The sequence below is a fragment of the Colossoma macropomum genome, unplaced genomic scaffold (assembly GCF_904425465.1).
Source record: "Colossoma macropomum unplaced genomic scaffold, Colossoma_macropomum, whole genome shotgun sequence".
In the NCBI taxonomy this organism is placed as follows: Eukaryota; Metazoa; Chordata; class Actinopteri; order Characiformes; family Serrasalmidae; genus Colossoma; species Colossoma macropomum.
In genome coordinates this window covers 1,629,672-1,651,101 of record NW_023494790.1, presented here as the reverse complement: position 1 = coordinate 1,651,101, position 21,430 = coordinate 1,629,672, and the positions used below count along the sequence as shown (strand labels likewise).

The 21,430-nt window shown below is 39.0% G+C and overlaps 1 protein-coding gene across 1 annotated transcript; it reads right to left on the bottom strand.

Annotated features, from left to right (window-relative positions):
* Positions 1 to 3,886: 3,886 nt before the first annotated feature.
* trim16 (tripartite motif containing 16) lies at positions 3,887 to 20,226 on the bottom strand. The gene is given in 8 exon segments (XM_036571883.1): positions 3,887 to 5,227; positions 5,229 to 5,623; positions 7,627 to 7,716; positions 9,387 to 9,558; positions 11,502 to 11,735; positions 14,287 to 14,382; positions 18,066 to 18,370; positions 20,030 to 20,226. Coding segments are annotated over 8 exon segments (1,623 nt in total). The 5' UTR covers positions 20,175 to 20,226; the 3' UTR covers positions 3,887 to 5,041.
* Between the last annotated feature and the right edge of the window lie 1,204 nt (positions 20,227 to 21,430).

The window sequence follows — 21,430 nt, the reverse complement described above, 5'->3', positions numbered from 1 at the left end:
GGCCTTGGCGTGTCACAATAAAAGCCAGTACAGTAGGGGTGTACAGTATTTTTACGTAATATGGAAAATATATTATAATAATATTAATAATATTATATTTTAATATATTTCAATACTTAACCTCTTATTCTCCAGGGTATATTTTGGTTTGTCCATCTGAATTTAACTGACCAAATCGTAAGGCAAATTATTCAGTAACTGCATGAAATAAATGTAAATTTTTATTTTATTTATTTATTTTTTTGTAAAAGTTCCCCTCAAATTAACAGAACATGTGTTTTATGATCACACATATTGCTATATGCTTACAATTTACTGCTGAAAGCCAAAAATCTGAGAAATTGTATTATTTTATAAAATAATTTTTACAGAGCAGATCACTGAAGAGACGCCATCTGTTTATAATTTATAGCCCAGATTTGTGAAAAATGGGTCGACTTTCAGTAGAAAAACACAACTGAGTTCAGCTTCTTTTATTATAAGGGTTTAAAATTACATCACCCATCTATTTGACTGGAAAGAAGACAGTTACAGCTCTCATACGACCCCCACCTTTAGAATGTAGCTTATGAAATATGAACGTTATGAAGAACATGACAAAGTGCGTTTTGGAACCACCGGTGGTCTCAAGGAGTTGAAAAGATTAAAGACATTTTTACGATACATGAGATTCATTAATATATTTTGTTTTTCTTAGATTTCATCTTGTTGGAAGTTGGAACATACAAAATAGAACCTACAGAGCCACATGCTATTATTATTATTATTATTATTATTATTATTATTATTATTATTATCATTATTATTATTATTATTATTATTATTATTATTATTATTAACTTACTATAATGATTTTTATTTCGTATTTTACAAACTGCACTGAATTCACTTAAACAGGCCTAATTATTTTCTCTTTGTAATGAAAACCCCATGACAGCTGGGATAGGCTCCAGCACCCCACCGTGACCCAGAAGGATAAGCGGTTTAGATGATGTATGTATGTATGTAATGAAAGATGATGTTGGTCAGTTTCTTTAAGTAATGATGTCCACAATACGCGCAGAAAAGAGTATTGTGATGTAGCACACTTTCACGATAATGATAAAGTATCATCATATTGCCCACCCCTAGTTACTACTATACTTTAGTACTGTTTTGGAATATTTGATGAAATTCAAAACATTTTCTTGAATAATCTTTTTTTTTATTATTTATTTTATATGTTATCGGCAGTGAACCTCTCACAATTGCACCTTTTTTTAAAGAAATAACAACTTTTTAAAGAAATAACAACTTGATGAAGTTGTCTTTTGAAATCCAAAATTATTAAAATTGGATATGATGGTATTGTTGAAACTGAATTCTTGTACTTTTACTCACTAATTACAAAACATATTTTAACATATTTAAACATAGTTTATATTCCTCACATTTTCAATTAGACCTTCAAAGGTCTAATCTCTCTCTCTCTCTCTCTCTCTATCTGTCTCCAGCTTTCTCCTTTTCCAGTTGATTTTATATACACTTAATTTTTTCACATTTACATTGCTGTAAAATGAAACTGCACACAACTATTCAAATTTATGTTTTTAATTATTTACTTACTTATCAAAACTTCTTGATTTTCACTTTTAACCGAGTAAGATTTTGACACAGCACTCAAAATCTCATCTGGGGACAGTCGTCTCTGTGGCAGGGGACACAAATTTAAGTGGCTGCTTGCTACAGTTTAATGAGAACGGCACTGAGAAAGACTGACTTAAATACCTACTTGCAGAACATAACCTACAATAAATTATTATTATTATTATTATTATTATTATTATTATTGTTATGTTTCTTTCTTTCGCCCCTCCTTTGCTTCTTCTGATATTATTAATTCATGTCTTTCATAGGTTTTCACTAAACAATGCTGACTATTATGCTAGATATTTGCATTGTTAAGCCACTTACCAAAAACACAAACTAACTAACTAACAGTAAGAGTATCAGTGTAAACAATAACGTGTCACAGAAGAGGAAGTTTTGCTGTGAAAAAGGGAACCACACTGATAATCTGTTCCTGAGATAATGTGAGTCTGAATCATCTGTTTCAGTAGCGCAGGATGAGCACAGCGTGGACATGTTCACACAAATCGGTCTGCTTTATCTGTTCATTCATTCACTTTATTTACCACATGGACTATAAGAGACTTTGTACTGTAGACAGGGCTGCTCGATTATTGCAAAAATCATAATCATGATTATTTTGGTCAGTATTTACATCACGATTATTTAACAAGATCACTCATTGACTTTGGAAACATTACGCATTTATTGAACGTTTAAGAAAACGTGTCTTTCTAACAGTAGATTTTCTTCAACAAATGAAAATATAAAGGAAAGGAATTCGCTGGATTTAAAACAGGACAAATCCAGACTATCATTGTGACGTGGAATATGGTGCAATAATCGTTTTATCTCGGTAATCTTGTTTTCATAATCGTTGGAAGCCAAAATTGTATCTGAAAATAAAATTCGATTAAACGCCCAGCCCTGACCGCAGATTCACTCGGGCACAGTATTGTACTATTGGCTTGTCTACTGAATGAATAAAGCCACATTTTAAAGGCTCAACTCATGGAAAACCTTTCAGTTTGATCACTTTTATAAAAGAGTTTGATGTAGACACTGTTAAAGTTGCAAAAACCTTCCATTCACTCCCCACTCAATACAGTCCATACATTCCATACACTCAATACAGTCCATACATTCCATACACTCCATACATTCCATACACTCAATACAGTCCATACATTCCATACGCTCCATACAGTCCATACATTCCATACACTCCATACATTCCATACATCCATACACTCAATACAGTCCATACATTCCATACGCTCCATACAGTCCATACATTCCATACACTCCATACAGTCCATACATTCCATACACTCAATACAGTCCATACATTCCATACACTCCATACAGTCCATACATTCCATACGCTCAATACAATCCATACATTCCATACAGTCCATACACTCCATACAGTCCATACATTCCATACACTCAATACAGTCCATACATTCCATACATTCCATACACTCCATACAGTCCATACACTCCATACAGTCCATACATTCCATACACTCAATACAGTCCATACATTCCATACATTCCATACACTCCATACAGTCCATACACTCCATACAGTCCATACATTCCATACACTCAATACAGTCCATACATTCCATACACTCCATACATTCCATACAGTCCATACAGTCCATACACATTCCATACACTCCATACAGTCCATACATTCCATACACTCAATACAGTCCATACACTCAATACAGTCCATACATTCCATACAGTCCATACATTCCATACACTCAATACAGTCCATACACTCAATACAGTCCATACATTCCATACAGTCCATACAGTCCATACACTCCATACAGTCCATACATTCCATACACTCAATACAGTCCATACATTCCATACACTCCATACATTCATGCTAAAGCTATAAAGAGGGTTTAAGCCTGCTTTTTGAATGAGGGCTGCCAATCAGAACAGAGTCATTTACATACATCAGTCTTAAAGGGGCAGGCTGTTTAATTATAAGCTTAAGGGGAGGGTCAAAATAGTCACGTAAACATAAATTATGACTGTTTTTGCAATATAAAGGAAGAAACATGTGACAACCACACAAATGTAATAAGGAGACCTAAGGGTACAAATAAAACTCTGTTAGGACAGAAAAGTGTGGCGAGTTATTTCAGCCACGAAATTACTGTACAAAATAGAGATCTGATATTTGCTTAAACAGATGGTACACATTCCCAGTGAAAGCCATCAGGCTGTCTGGTCAACACATACTCACACACAGTTTACTGTACCTGGAGGAGTTTATTTAAGAAACAAGGCACAGCATTTATTACACATGCACTATTTGTATTAGGGTAAAGCATTCAGTCATAGGACATAAGCTAACACAGCACTCAGAGAGCACTCAGACACTGTGTCACGCGCTCTAACACTACACTTCCAAAGCCAAGGCGTGTTTTTGTCGGTGGATATTTTGACGGAAATGAAATGATACACTGTACTGTATTAAATATACTGATCATATAAATCTATATGGAAAATTCAATGAAGACCTCTGTGTTTGTATAAATCACAGATGACCAACATAAACTGTAGATCTACAGATGATCCCCAGTCTTTAACTGTACACCAGCAATGTGGAACTACAAAAGAGGGGTTTCTGCTAAAGTGGCCAGGGAACGTAAGGGTGGGCAGCATGGTGAAATATAAAATCACAGCATTCAAAAACCTTTTTATGATGATTCTCATTTACATTAAAGGTGTAAATGTATCATGAATAAAACAAGTTGGAATGGACAGAAATGCGCAAGCGAAATAGCGTAGCATATTTAAAAAATACTGTGAAAAAACATGATTGAAATGAGTTTTGTTTTGCTTTTTATCCAATTTTTTCTCCCAAATTTTAGCGTTTCCAATTCCACTCATTAGCCAATTAGCTAGGTCTTCCTCAGTCACACATTGCTACCAAACTGGGATGGTGAAGGCTAGCACGTGCTTTCAAACTGCTGCTAATGCTAACTGCTAATTTTATTAGCCAAGTTGGCTGGCATCATGCTGAGTGTTGGGGGAACAGGAAGGACCATCCTACCCACCCAGAGAGAGAGAGAGAACACAGTAATGACCTCCTACGGACCTCAGTACTCCCACTTACGGATGGCTTTGGCATCACCAGGGAAGGAATTTGTGATCTCCAACAATAAGGCAGTAAAATAAGTTAACAAAATAAGATAATTAGCATAATTATTAGCATAATGTGCTAACATCCCTACTTGTTAATATGCTGTTCGTGCTGTTTTTCACAATCCGTGATCTATGAATATTGATCATACCTATCATACATTCACAAAAGCATATTGTGATGCAGTTCATCATAATAATGACGCCATATCTTCATACTGTCCACCCCTATATTACTACAACAATAAAGGTGCGCTCTTTATGGTGGAGAGCAGGGTGGGGAGGGGCTTTTCAGCGGCATCTCTTGTCCCGGCATCACCAGCAGCACCACGTTCTCCTTCTTGGGCAGCCAGCAGGCGGGGTACAGCGGCTCCTTCAGCTCGGCCTGGTACTGGTGCAGCAGAGTCACTCCTCCGTTCACCGCATAGAAGGCCAGAGAACTCCCGGGCAAAATCCAGATAGACACCCAGCCGGGTGGACTTTGGGGCGCTGATGGGTGTTTCCTGTCCCTCGTGCCAGGCGGAGAACCCCCGGCCGTTCCACTGCAGACACCAGGAGGCGCCGTGGCCCGTCAGGCAGCCATCATTGTTGGCACTCTGACGCACAATGCTCTCGCTAGTCACTCCAACATGAACGCCTTCGCCGCTGATGTCCACCTCAAAGTAATGCCGGCCCTGGTAGAAGCTCTGCATGGCCAGCACCTGCTTCCAGTGCAGAAATCGCTCTGGGCACTCCGGGTAGCCATGCTGCCACGGTGTGGTGTTGGTCACCTTCTTCCCGTCCTCCGTCAGACGCAGGAACTGATGCGCCGTGCTGGAGTCGAAAGTCAGCGGGGCGGCATCTGGAGAGGAGACAGGGAATTTATATTAGGACTCACCTTAAAGCAAGATTTAAACAGATTTCACCTCATCTCAAATGTCATCGATCAGCCAAGACTTGTTAGAGCTACAAGGCTAATATAGCTGGAAAAAGGACAGATGTACGTTGCATAGTTGAAAACAGTTGCAGCAGCTTAAGGCCTGAATTTTGTCTGTACTTTAGTCCATGTTTATAGACCACAATGAATCATACAGTGTCAGAAACCACATAATCAAGCCTAGTAGAGATTACTCAAAGGGGAATTCCAAGGACGTTTCAAAATTTCGACACAATCAAATGGTTAATATGTAAACAAAGTCATTTAATGTCCAGCTCTAAAAGCTCCTTCGCAGAAAATTATGGTTATGGGTTGTCTGTTGTCTGAGACATAATTTAACGATAGTTTTGAGACGATTTTGGCCTAAAATTTATTTTTAAAAACCCTTTTATGGTGGAGGGATACATGCAGGGTGTGGTAAGGCACAACAGTCCTAAAAAAAAATATTATTTCAGATTTTCCACTATTTTCCATCATCAACATTCCATATATAAACTCAGAAGACTCGTGTAGGTTCACTGGTGGTTTTGGATAGTAAATAAAATGTCTATATTTGTGTTGTAGTCATGGCGACCCCTGGTTCCTATCACCACCACTGTAAAGACATCTGAGTCTCTACAATCAATTTAGTTATGCAGAAATTTTGACATTTTGAAAGTGGTGATGATTTAGCCATGCAGTTCCATTCTAACTCGTGGGTTAGACGCTTCCTTCACTTTTTAGCTAAATTAGCCTTTTAGCTTTAGAGCAAAACTAAAGAAGTGCGCTTTATTATGTTCTATGAAGGACATATTTCAAGCAAATACTTAAATATTAAATTTGTCCTGCTGTACTCATGTGCTCTCGCATTTCTGTGGTGATTATAAACATCATTACAAACATCAAAGTAGTGCAACACAAAATGTAATACATTTTTTATGCAGTTAAACAAATTTAAGTAGAACATATTTTGTGACACGACTCCTGGGGACCACAACTTTCATTCTATATTTTATAATATTTATTTGACATTTGTTTTTTTATGTCATTTAATTTATATATTCCATAGTCATGTATAGATTATTACAGTTAAAATAGCAGTAAAAAAAATGGCAAAATATGGCCTCAGCCTTCACACATGACTGTGAGGACGAGCTCTTCTGTGGTGCCTGGAATTCGAATTCGAAATGATTGATTTAAAAACCAATATTGCGAAATTGAGGCTCAAGAAAGGTATAATTGTTAAAATAACTTATTACTTTATTTTAAAATCTAAATAAATTGTAACCCTAACATGTTTTTCAAGTGTAATATATCTGTAAACGCTAGGGACACAAAAATGGACGTTTCCATAGAATGACTCAAATATTTCTTTTTTATTGTTAAGCCTTGTTTATTGTTACGGACCACTGCCCCCGTCAGTATGGGCCCAAGGACCACCAAGGGGTGCTTCACGGCCCACCTGTGGTCCTCGGCCCAGTGGTTAAGAAACCCTGCTTTACATTATGCAACTGAAGTATAATTTAGTTTCATGTAGGTTTCAAGCAACTGAAGTTGCATGAAGGTTTCACCACGTAAAGCCAGCCTAAGGAGACCTTGAGGTGAAGCAGCGATGTGTGAAATCGATTTGGCGTAGTTTGAAGAGTTTGTGTGTGTGTGTGTTTGTGTACTGTGTGTGTGTGTGTGTGTGTGTGTGTGTTTGTGTACTGTGTGTGTGTGTGTGTGTGTGTGTGTGTGTGTGTGTGTGTGTGTTTGTGTACTGTGTGTGCGCTCTGTGTGAAAACCTGCCAGTCGAGCTAAAGACTGACATTCATTTGAATTTCCTCTTTTTCCTTGTTTGACTCCGTCCCTACCATTCAAATGAACCCTCTCCCACACACACTCACAGGGACGGCATCATGAAGAACACACACATGCACAGACATGTTCAGTGTCACTGAGTTTCTTACACTTGAGGAAGTCCTCTCTGCTCTTCGGCTCTGGCAGGTTTATATTCTGCTTCAGGGCGCTGATGTCCTGACCTGTGGGCGTCGTTTTGTCTGTAGGATCAGAGCAGAAATGTCACTTAGACTTCAAATTCTAAACCCAGAAACCACAATTTCAAATTCAAATTCAAAACTATGACCTAAAGGGTAATTCCACAAATCTTTCAAAATTTCTTTGCATTTCAGTGGTTGAGATGTAAACAAAAACATTCAGAGCGGTTTGATGTGAAATCCTCTATTGGTGGTGAGAGGAACCAGGGGTCTTGATGACTACGACACAAATATAGCCATTTTATTTACTATCCAACATGACCTGTGCTATGTTGTCCCCTCCAGCCCACCATTGTACCTGTCCACCATGAATGGATTTTAAAAAATCCTTCTAAAAACTAATAAAATAGTGTTTCAGTCATCAGGCAGTGAATTCATAACCATTTCATGTAGTAACTTTCTGTGAGGGAGCTTTTAGAGGGGGAACGTCTGGTTCCTATCACCACCACTGTGAACAGTTCTGACTGAGTTTCTCTAGAGCAGAGCGTTTCACACCAAACCACTCTGAACGACTCTGTTTACATCACAATGATTTAATTTTGCAGAAATTTTGAAAAGTGGGTGGAATGCTAGGCTCAGTGAGGCCCAGCGCCCAAGCTATAAGGGGTTTCCAATAAAGTGGCCAGCAGGGATGTAAAATGCATTGAGGCATCACGACACTTTGACCTGGAGGAGGTGATATAACTACATCGACTTTGTTATGTTAGGACCGATTACAGTTAAATAGAATAATTTAATAAGTATGCAATATTTTTTGTCAAAATAAAAGTCTCTATTTTCAAAATGCTTGGTGTATTGTGTTCATTCCCTTCCACTACTGTGCAGCTTACATTTGTGTATTTTTTGTATTTATGAAAATGTTTCTGAACTGTACCAGAATTATCAAATCATGGTGAACGTTTTGAGATTACATGATGTGCTGAATTGTTTCTTTAAAAGATTTAATTGAATTGTTGTGAGGTCCTACAGTCCTCATATGTGGGCACCACAATACATATTAACAAAGTTTGTTATTTTATATATTCTCAACAAAAGGTGTTTACATTTTTCATTTAATGTTAATTTTTTTAACGTGTTGCTCTCTTGTTTATCTTATTTTTGTTGTTGTACTTTGATCTGCTACTTTTTTTTTTTAGCTTTTTCGTTTTCCTTCTTTGTCTCCCTCTTATCTACAGGTGTTCTTGCCAGGCCATCACTGTAAATAAGAATTTGATTGTAAGGGCCGTCTGGTGAAATTAAAGAGTTTTTAAAAAAATCAAGAATTCTGTGAAGAAAAAGAGACTAAAATTAATTTTGTGTGAAGTTATCAGCTTTGAGATTTGATCTCCACTTCTGAAATAACTAATATTTCAATTTAACATGATTATTTTATTGATTTAGTGTTGTTTTATGATCTTCTTTTATTAGTTTCTTGTATTTTAATAGGTTTTCTAATTTAAAAAAAAAAAATCTTATTTTTTTATTTTTCATCACTGGATTCCATCGAAAATGATGATGATGATGATTTACAGTTTCCCAGCATTGTACTGAATATCTGAAACCTGTAAAGTTGGTCATGATGCTCAGATAAAATCATCTTATGTATTTATCCACTGCCAGTTCAGCTTTATATTGTTGAAAAACATGATTGAACGGTCGTGTCTGTGTTGACGTGCTGTGGCCGGTGGACTGACCGTTTAAGCAGGCCTGTTTGAGGGTGCTGCGGTAGGAGGTGAGCACGCTGTCACACAGCTGCTGGGTGGTGTCTGTGATGATGCGGCTGAAGGACTGCAGGTGGTCCGTCAGGCTGACAGACACTGCAGGCACACACACGTCACGGCTGCTCTTCTTCCACTGAGAGTACTCCTACACACACACACACACACACACACACCACACACACACACACACACACACACACACACCACACACCACACACACACACACACACACACACACCACACACACACACACACACACACACACTCATTAATGATCTTATTTTGATGGATGTGCAATTTTTCAAAACTTTTCAATCCTTTTGCTTCTATTCAGATATACAGACGTACACCAAAGTTTGAACACTCCTCATGAGATCACATGTTTACATGTTTATACACTTAAATATGGCACTTTTATGCAAAGTTTAGTTTCTAATTAATTGCTGAGTTTCACATATTGGAAACAAATATAACTTATAAACCATAACTTTAGCCCAGTTGCTGTTGAATTCAGCAAATGAACAGTAGTTGTGTATTAAATTGTGCTGAAGTGTGTCTCTGCAGAGGATGTTTTAACTTATTTTCTTTTGGAAAATCAGCAAAAACATGGAATTTGGACAGGGGCGCCGAAAACTTTTGCATGTACTAGTGAATAATTTACTTTTCACTCTCTTTCTTTTAAGTAATCAGCATTCAGTTTGTTTTCGGGGTTTAAAGGGTCCATATTCTTCATTTTTCTACTTTATTCTGACCCCTGAGATTCACTCCTGATGTTTGTGTGGTTCTATTTATTAAAATCCTCTCTTTATTATTGACTTCATACGCTGTACACTTAAACAGGCTGTGTTCTGAAGGAAAGATCATTTCATGGCTTTTCGGGGGCCAAAAACATACAAGCTGGGATTATTTAGTTTAGAAAAGTTAGTTTCATACGGAGCGCTGAGAGTGACGTCCCGTATAAATAAAGATAATGTGTGGCCACGACTTAGTAAGATGTGGGAACGAGATAATTAAGTCATGGCCACAACTTGGTAAGGTGTGGAACGTGTGGCCATGACTTAGAAAGGTGTGAGAACAAGATAATTAAGTCATGGCCACTACTTAGTAAGACATGGGAACGCGATACTAATGCATGACCACGACTTAGTAAGGCATGGGAACGAAACAATTAAGTCATGGCCACAACTTAGTAAGGTGTGGAACGAGATACTAACGCATGGCCATGACTTAGTAAGGTGTGGGAATGAGACAATTAAGTCATGGCCACAACTTAGTAAGGGATGTGAATGAGATCCTAATGCGTGGCCACAACTTAGTAAGGCATGGGATGAGATAATTAAGTCATGGCCACAACTTAGTAAGGCATGGGAATGAGATCCTAATGCGTGGCCACAACTTAATTAGGCATAGGATGAGATAATTAAGTCATGGCCACAACTTAGTAAGGCATGGGAATGAGATCCTAATGCGTGGCCACAACTTAGTAAGGCATGGGATGAGATAATTAAGTCATGGCCACAACTTAGTAAGGGCATGGGAATGAGATCCTAATGCGTGGCCACACCTTAATTAGACATGGGAACGAGGTAATTATACCTTGACTACAGCTTAATAAGGCATGATCTCGTTCCTTGTCTTACTAAGTCATGGCCACAATTTAATTATCTCATTCTCATGCCGAATTAAGTTGTGGCTACGCACACTATCTAGAACCTGTAGGAATTAAGTGCTGCCGATTATACACTAATATGGTGTGAATTCAGTGGTTAACTTGAATTAGCACAACTAAAACTAGTGATTTTCACCAAACAGAGCTCCAATTACACACTGATACAGGTCAGTATGAACAGCGCTTAACACATAGTAAATAAACCAGTGAGAAGTGTCTAATTTGGGCTTCATTAAACACAGAGCAAGACCCCAATGTGTGTTTCTCAAAGTCTTACTGTATTTGTAATATTAGTGTTTTTTGAACAATGAAATGTTTACGTCCCCAGATGAATAGCTTTATATATCATTGTCTCAGAAGGTCTAAGACTTTTGCACAGTGCTGTTTATTTCCACACAGCCACACAGAACTGCTGGTACCTGGAGGAAGTCTACGTCGTTCTTGTTCTTGGTGATTTTCTCCAGGTGTGTGTGTGTCTTCTTCAGCTCAGCGCAGTGCTGCTCCAGGTGCTGCCGGATGCCCTGGGCCTGAGCGACAGTGTGCTGCTGCTCGGCCTCCAGCGCCTCGTGCAGCTCAGCTCGGACCTGCTCCACAGCCGCCTGCAGCGCGGAGAACTGCTGCTGCAGCACAGCACGGATGTCCTGGACACACGCCTGAGCACACAAACACACATGCACAGACTCGTAAGAGGCAGGAATGCAGGTCAGCAGGACTGTAAGCGGGACTAGATCACAAACACAGACCCCTTTAACGTTCTGCAGAAATCTAATCTCTCTCAAAACTCTAAAACACAAACAAAAACAAAAAGCTCTCATTTCTGTAGAAGAGTGGTTTTCAAAGAAAGTTAGCCAGAGAGCCTAAAGGGGAATTACAGCAAGTTTTCAAAATTTCTACACAATTCAATTTAGTTGAATAAACAAAATTATTCAGAGTAGTTTGATATGAAATGATTAGGAATGATTAGTGATTGTTAATCACCCATGAAGCAGAGCCCTGGGATAGGAACTGGGGGCCCTGATGTCTATAATACAAATATAGAGAATTTATTTATTATCCAAAACCATCAGTGAACCTACACGATTCTTCTGAGTTTTATATGGAATGTTGATGATGGTAAAATAATGATAAGTCTGATTAAATCAGTTTTCTATGGAGACTATTTTGCCTAACAACACCCTGCATGTATCCCTCTGCCATGAAATAAGTCAAATAAAATTATAATTATAATTACAAAAAAAAAATAAAACAGTGTCTCAGTCATCAGGCAGTGAATTCATAACCATTTCATGTAGTAACGTTCTGTGAGGGAGCTTTTAGAGGTGGACGTCTGGTTCCTATCACCACCACTGTGAACAGTTCTGACTCAGTAGGTTTATCTAGAACGGAGCGTTTCACACCAAACCACTCTGAACGACTCTGTTTACATCACAATGATTTAATTTTGCAGAAATTTTGAAAAAATGGTGGAATTCCCCTTTAGGCCTAAACTCAAGCCTGTCCAAATAGGAAAAGAGGTCAGTGATGTTTCTATTTTACCCACCTACAAAAATGAGTTAAACCAGGGTCATTATTGTCTCTTTCATTAGCAGCTGATTTTTGGTAGATCAATGTGAGGCTTTGAATGCTGGACTCATCAGCACCGGTTTCAGTCTGACGTGTCTGGAAGGTTCTCAGGCATAGATGAAGTTTCATTTCTTTAAATATTTAAACAGTGTGGATATACACATTTTATATATATATATATATATATATATATATATATATATAATATATATATATATATACAGTTTTTACTCATTTGTGTGGAAATGTGATATAAAAATGACCACTGAAAGACACGTTGACCAAAATATACTTCACTGTTCAAAAGTATGAACTTATTTTAGATACAGTAAAAACTTATACAGTGCAGTTTTCAATATCATGAACTAGACGAATGTATTTTTACATGATTTATTCAATATTCAGTTCTGAACACTAATAAGTTATTATAGAACCAATCATAATGTTTGTGTGAGTTTATATACCAAAAACATCATTCAGTTAAGATTTGGAGGTTCTTGCGAAGCAGATTAGCCTTCATATCATCACATAAGCTTCCGGAGAAACACTGACACGCCCAGCCAGTCAGGATGCATCTTAAAAAGTGTCTTTATCTGAGAAAGGCTGGGTACTGAGGTGGAGTGCCATTCCTGAGCTCTGAGCAAGTGCAATCCCAAAATGACAGGGTGTCTGTCGCTGTTACGCAGAGGCAATGAATGCACATGTATGAATCAGCGGTTTGCTAACGTTATGCTGCTATAATTAGCTGTGACCAGCACAGAAACCTGTGGCACACTGAAGAATGTGTGACACCAGTGAAGCACAAGATTAAACCACAAGCCCAGTCGGCTTGCCTCATTAAAAGGAGTAACTCCAATATTTCTAAATTTCTGCATAATTAAATGGGTCAGATGTAAACAGACTCATTCAGAGAGGTTTGGTGTGAAATGCTCCAGTATTCAAAGCCTCACACTGATCTACCAAAAATCAGCTGCTAATGAAAGAAACAATGATCTCCATTTAACTCATTTTTGTAGGAAGGTAGAATAGTTGGCTCAAAAGAAACATCTGTGACCTCTTTTCCTATTTGGACAGGCCTGATTTTAGGCTTAAAGGGGAATTCCACCATTTTTTCCTAAATGTCTGCATAATTAAGTGGTTAAGATGTAAACAGAGCGGTTCAGAGTGGTTTGGTGTGAAACGCTCTGTTCTAGAGAAACTTACAGAGTCAGAACTGTTCACAGTGGTGGTGATAGGAACCAGACGTCCACCTCTAAAAGCTCCCTCACAGAAAGTTACTACATGAAATGGTTATGAATTCACTGCCTGATGACTGAGACACTGTTTTGTGATAGCTGATGACCTTTTTTTTCAGCGGAGGGATACATGCAGGGTGTTGTGAGGCAAAAGAAAAAATATTTTAGCAGACTTTTCATTATTTTCCATCATCAACATTCCATATAAAACTCAGAAGACTCGTGTAGGTTCACTGGTGGTTCTGGATAGTAAATAAAATGTCTATATCTGTGTTGTAGTCATGGCGACTCCTGGTTCCTATCACCACCACTGTAAAGACATCTGAACCATTTCACACCAAACCTTTCTGAATCACTCTGATTACATCTCACAACAGTTCCTGAAAGACAGCGAATGTAACTGTACCTCTACAGCCAGAATGTTGCTCTGTAGATTGTTGGCAGAGTTTTCTGCTGCTGTTACTGTCTTTGTCACCTCGGTCTGCTTCTCCTGGAGCTCTTTCTGTGGAAATACAAATGCACACAGATCTGGTATAGTTTCGCAAAAGCAAGCGATGACGCGAAAGGATCGGCAATATGTATCTACTGTAGGTGAAGTTCTTTGATTATTGTTTCTAGACCCTTTTCAGTCAAGCTGGTTTTCAAGAAGATAGATATGAATGCCACACTCACTGGTGGCCACTACTGACCACACGCCATGTGCTAAGGGTCTCACAGCCCTCAGCAGTGACATATACATTGCATGGTGTCACAGGTGATAATCTGTAGTATCTGTGTTTCTGATCTTTGCGGAATGTGCTAATGCTGTGTGGGAGGGCCTGCATTCCCCAAGCAGGTCCACACAGAGCCGACAGCCGCGGGGGAACTAGGTTAAAGGCATTCTTTGCACTTTAGAACGAGATGACATCTTCAGAGGATCTGTGAATTCTTTCTGCGCTTATTCCTCCGTTACTGAATCCGATCTCCAGGTGTATCTGAAGGTTAAATCTGTGTAACTATTACATATATAGTGTTTCTATTATAATAGACCAGGGGTCGCAACCCACATGTTGAGAAGAGCTATTTTGTCCTCTCAATAAAAATCAAACCACCTTGGGAGCCACAACATTTTATATCCATTTTACTGAAGTACCGTTTTACCATTTTGACTGTAAACATGTCTCAGTATGTGCTGATGTCCTAGTATAGGCAAAAAAATAAGTTACTAAGTTTGCTCTGTTTTAAGCTTTAGCTCAGCTACAGCCGCTTTTCTCGCATCTCCAGCAGGAAACCTTTACTCCAAAGTGGAATAGCTTCTTGTAAATTGTCTCTCAACATTTGATGGTGCCTGAGGCGCCCGAATGTAACTGTTGCACCATTCAAGTCTCTAGATTATCGATGTTCGTTTTAAATCTTTCTTTTTGCCATATCATTAGCTACTAGCTAGGTGAACTAGCAGTTATAGGCTACATTAATTCCAGAGTTTAAGATCATTTATTGTTAAACTGTGTTGAACGATCAGCAGAGCTTTATTTTACTGTAAAGGAGGATTATTTTATTTTTACCTACAAATCTGATTCAGCTGTGGAGCCACAACAGGGCAGTAAAAGAGCTGCATATACACATCACAGCAATATTCCAACAAACCCCAATCGACCATCACACTGACCTCTACCCTAAAACCCCAAACCACAGTGTTACCTTCATATCAAACTCCAAAAAGAGCACAGCTCTGGTTTTACTACAAACCACATCACCCATATGTGTGCTCCAAATCCCAATGCTAAACCCTAATCTCTAACTACTTCCCAACAAATCTCCATAGTCTCTACCCAAACCACAGCATCATAATCTCAACTCAAATCACATCCCCCTAATCTCTACCTAAATCACATCCCCCTAATCTCTACCTAAATCACATCCCCCTAATCTCTACTCAAATCACATCACCCTAATATCTACTCAAATGCTAACAATTCTCCCTAATCTCCACCCAAGTACCAATGCACCATCCTAATCTCTACCTAATTTTATGTGATGACTCCCATTCTTTGAACACTGTATTTCAGCTTCTTCCCTCTGGACGTAGGTTTATAGTCCTGAAATGCAGCCATTACTCAGATGAACAGGTTGTAGTGACATTGCACAGAGGACTGGAACCTTGTGTACTCTTTATGTTTGTGAGTTGTCAGTTGTATGTGGTGTCTGTAAAATGTGTGTCAGGACGGATGTTGACCCGTCTACTACAAACCAAATTTACCTATGGGTACAAATAAAGTAACCAAAACCCAAACCTAAATCATAACACTTCAGTCTGGTCTCTACCCAAATCTCTGGAATCTGTGTCTAAATGGAAACACATCACACTAATCTCAATCCAAATTAAAGAAAAAAAAAACCTAATCTCTACCCACAACCCCAAAATATCACCTTAATCTCTACCCAAAACCCCAAAATATCACCTTAATCTACAGTCACCCTGATCTCTACACCAAGCCCAGTCACACTGATCTCTACACCAAACCCAGTCACACTGATCTCTACACCAAACCCAGTCACCCTGATCTCTACACCAAACCCAGTCACCCTGATCTCTACACCAAACCCAAACACATCACCCTGATCTCTACACCAAACCCAGTCACCCTGATCTCTACACCAAACCCAGTCACCCTGATCTCTACACCAAACACAAACACATCACCCTGATCTCTACACCAAACCCAAACACATCACCCTGATCTCTACACCAAACCCAGTAACCCTGATCTCTACACCAAACCCAGTAACCCTGATCTCTACACCAAACCCAGTAACCCTGACCTCTACACCAAACCCAGTAACCCTGATCTCTACACCAAACCCAGTAACCCTGATCTCTACACCAAACCCAGTAACCCTGATCTCTACATCAAACCCAGTCACCTTGATCTCTACACCAAACCCAAACACATCACCCTGATCTCTACACCAAACCCAGTAACCCTGATCTCTACATCAAACCCAGTAACCCTGATCTCTACACCAAACCCAGTAACCCTGACCTCTACACCAAACCCAGTAACCCTGATCTCTACACCAAACCCAGTAACCCTGATCTCTACACCAAACCCAAACACATCACCCTGATCTCTACACCAAACCCAGTAACCCTGATCTCTACATCAAACCCAGTCACCCTGATCTCTACACCAAACCCAAACACATCACCTTGATCTCTACACCAAACCCAGTAACCCTGATCTCTACATCAAACCCAATAACCCTGATCTCTACACCAAACTCAGTAACCCTGATCTCTACACCAAACCCAGTAACCCTGATCTCTACACCAAACCCAGTAACCCTGATCTCTACACCAAACTCAGTAACCCTGATCTCTACATCAAACCCAGTAACCCTGACCTCTACACCAAACCCAGTAACCCTGATCTCTACATCAAACCCAGTAACCCTGATCTCTACACCAAACCCAGTAACCCTGATCTCTACACCAAACCCCAACACAGCACCCTGATCTCAACAAATCTCCCTAATCTCTACCCCAACTACCAACAAACTGTTAAATCTCTATTTAATTCCTAGCACAACACAACCCTTACCTCTACCTCGAATTTAAAAACATCATAACCTTGATCTCTACTCCAAACTCTAACACAACACCACACAACAACACAGTCACCCCAACCCCAACACAGTCCAGCTGTATAAATGACCATAAAACACACACAATCACAGCCTCAAATGCAAACTCAGCTCAGTTACTCAACATTAATAACACCACACTGATTAGTCCTGTCCTAATCCACTCTCCTGCAGTAGACAAAGGAAGGTGGCCCTTCATCATGTGTGAATGGATGGTTGTATCTTGAGATCTTGTTAATCCATTCATCATCCATTCGTTTGATCAGAGGAACATCTAAAGCTGGCTGATTAAGGGGGCGTAATTGCACAGCAGCACTGATGCTGTCAGCGGTTAGAGTGCAACACATTCAGGAGTGTGAAGACATGTGAAGTTTGCTAATGACTCATAACACTGATCAATGAAAGAGTAGAGTGTGTCTGTGTGCATTAAGAAGGAGAAACTAATGCAGAGAGAGTTCTAAAGGAACCGATAACAGCTGGTGCTGCTCTGTAGTGTCTTTAAGTGTACAGTATAAGGAGGGATGACAGAGAAAAGTGAAATGGAGAACGTTGTTGCTGTACCTCAATCTTGCGGCGTGCGTTTGTGATGGGCAGTGTGTCGTGTCCTTGGTGTTCCCCTGATACACACTCCTGACACACACAGCAGGCGTCCACGCAGCAGTACAGCTCGAGCTGGGAGTCGTGGGTTTCACACATGCGAGTCTCTACGTCCCTCAGAGGCTCCACCAGCCTGTGGCTCTGGAACTTCGCATTCTCCAGGTGGGGCCTCAGGTGGGCCTCGCAGTACGACACCAGGCAGGTCAGGCACGACTTCTTCGCCCGGCGTGGGCTCTCAATGCACGAGTCACACACCACATCATCCTCGCCTGAAAGCAGAGATGAACAATACAGCCAACATTTCTTATCACCACATATTTTTCAGTGATTTGATATTGATAATTATTTCCAAATACTCAATGTCAAGACTGAACAGTAGCCTATACTCCCAAATAAAAGTTTAAAATCACTTGATCATCATGTCAAATTAGTTAAATGTTATTTTATTCAATAATAACTTATACAGTATAGACTGAAAAATTTAAAGTAGACCTCAGAGGCATTTTTTATATTTTTCAATGTGTCAAGCATTTTGGAAAAAACAAGAATTTATTAAATAATGGACGGCTGATTTTCTATTTATAGGAATTTCTTCTCAAGCTTTGCTCACCAAATATAAGGCATTCTGGATATTAACTTTATTAGAACTTCTTTTTCGATATTAATTTATTTTATTTATTTATTTTTATTTTATCATATCTTTTTTGTGTATTTGTGTAATTTTGTGTATTTTATATTATAACTTTGTTATAATCCTCAGTTATTTTAGAATACTCTATTCTATTCTATTCTATTCTATTCTATTCTATTCTGTAGAATCAATTTATACATTTATGTGCAACAAAATATAATATATCTTGGTTTTATATTATTAAACAATGTGATTGCAAGTCTTTGAAAAGTCATGTATTTTGAACAAAATGCTTGAAATGGGAATAGTTCAAGAGTCACTTCCAAAAACCACTATATTTTATTTTATATGCAATAATAACTTATTAAAACTGCTCTCAGAAATTTGGTTAAAGCTGAAAGAAGTAGCATTATTGAATCAAAAACATACTAAAATATGGTGAGCATGCGCTGCTGAAATAATCATTTAAAAGTCAGAGGCATTGAGTCGTACGTCTTTACGTATTAACATCACACACAGACTCAAAAAGAAGGTCCAACCTCGATGTTTCGGTCTCAAATGATCTCAAAATCAACATCATACTGATGAAGATGTGATGACAACAATAGATAATTCACTCACATCCTCAGAAGACGCTCCTTCACCAAGTTTAGACTGAGTTCTCTTTGAATTCTCTTTCAACATGCTCACAAATGTTGTGTGTAATTACACATTTTCACCAGAGAGGTCCCCAAATCCCCATATCTTACCTAGAGCTGCTTTAATTTCAATGATAATACCAACTTCTTCTCTTCTTCTGAGATGTTTTGCTCCAAATTCTGGTCTTTATTTTAGTCTCCAACACTGAAACTCACTCTATCTTTATCTCTCCTAACTGTCCCGCTGGTTTGAGCTGTCACCAGTGAATGGCTACACTTCTTCTCAGTCTCTATTAACAGAGCAAGTTAACAGGAAATTTCTCACCTAATCATAATCATTAGTTTGGGGAGTCATCAGCAAGTGTTACTTCTATCATGTGAACACATATTTACTTTAATTAACCAATGACTTTTCTCACTGCAAGCACTCATAGAATGTAGTAGTTGGTGACACAACCTGGATAACATGGAATGTGTCAAGTTTTCACTTGTATTTATCACATTATCAGCTGTTCAAATGCAATTTCCCTGTGATCAAGTTGAAAATTAACATTAGAGGACCATCCAGATCCAAGCCTTTGCTGCTAATACTGAGAACGGCATGTCAAGTGCACATTATCAACATAGAAAAAATGTTTGATTTTGATGATTATCACTACCTGGAGGCTCGTCCTCTCTTCCACCCGGATCTCCATGCTTCTGTGGCTCCTCCTGGGTGTTTTTCTGTATCGTCTGCTCTTCTTCTCCAGTCCTGGTCTCTGCTAGTGGTTCCTCTCCTCCTGTTCCGTTCTCCTGAGACCTCATGGTGGCTTTGAGCTCCAGCTGGCGAGGCCTTTGTGATGCTTCCGTTCCTGCCGCTGTCTGCTGGGGAATGTGTGTGTGAAGTGTGGAAGTGAAACTTTTTAAAGTAAAACCACTCCCTCACCTGTGAACACACCCCTCCAGGTGTTGTCTGTGGACGGGATCGGTGAGGGTGGGAAGAGAGGAAGGTGTCATGTTAACAAAGAGAGCAGAGCAGGGGCTGAAATACAATCTCCCATTCAGACTGATCAGCATTAGCTTGGGGAAACTTCACTTCTGAACCCTTGAGAATGAAGACGCTGTGGTCAGTCACACTTAAAGCAGTTTTGGCTTTCGTCCTGGAAACATTCAATAACCAAATGAGTGAATGATTTGAATATGCAGATTTAATATGAGAGTCATGGAATGGCAACCAGGTTGCACAAATCAGGACTGAAATCGTTTTAGTTTGGCAAAAATATCTAATGTAGCTAAAACGTAATGGAAGCAATTAGCATCATGCTAACCGCAAGCCTAAATTTTCTGCACAATTAAATGTTTAAGGTGTAAACAGAGTCATTCAGAGTGGTTTGGTGTGAAACGCTCTGTTCTAGAGAAACTTACAGAGTCAGAACTGTTCACAGTGGTGGTGATAGGAACCAGACGTCCACCTCTAAAAGCTCCCTCACAGAAAGTTACTACAATGTCTAAGACAGATCTAAGATTTTGTCCTGAAGCTTATTTTTTTAAACTCTTCATGGCGGAGGGATACGTGCAGGGTGTTGTTAGGCAAAACAGTCCCCAGAGAAAAACAGATTTTCCACTATTTTACCATCATCAACATTACATATAAAAACGCCTGTAGGTTCACTCGTGGTTTTGGATAGTAAATAAAATGTCTACATTTGTGCTGTAGACGAGGTGACGTCTGGTTCCCATCACCACCACTGTAAAGAAACTTGAGCCTCTAAAATCAACTGTTTCACAGCGAACCACTCTGAATGACATCTCAACCACTGAATTATGGGGAATTTTTGAAAATAGATCAGTGAAATTCAGCTTTAAGTAATATCTAATAGACTTCCTTATGTGGTTTTGAACACCATATGACTTACTTGTTATCGATAAAGATGGACAAACATACGTCACATAGCTGAAAACAGTATTAAACGCCTGGTTTTGTCCGCACTTGTGTCCATTTTTACAGATATCAGTATCTCAGTACTGTCCTGGCACAGAAGCAGCTCAGGGGCACTGACTAATTTTCACCACTGTTGCTT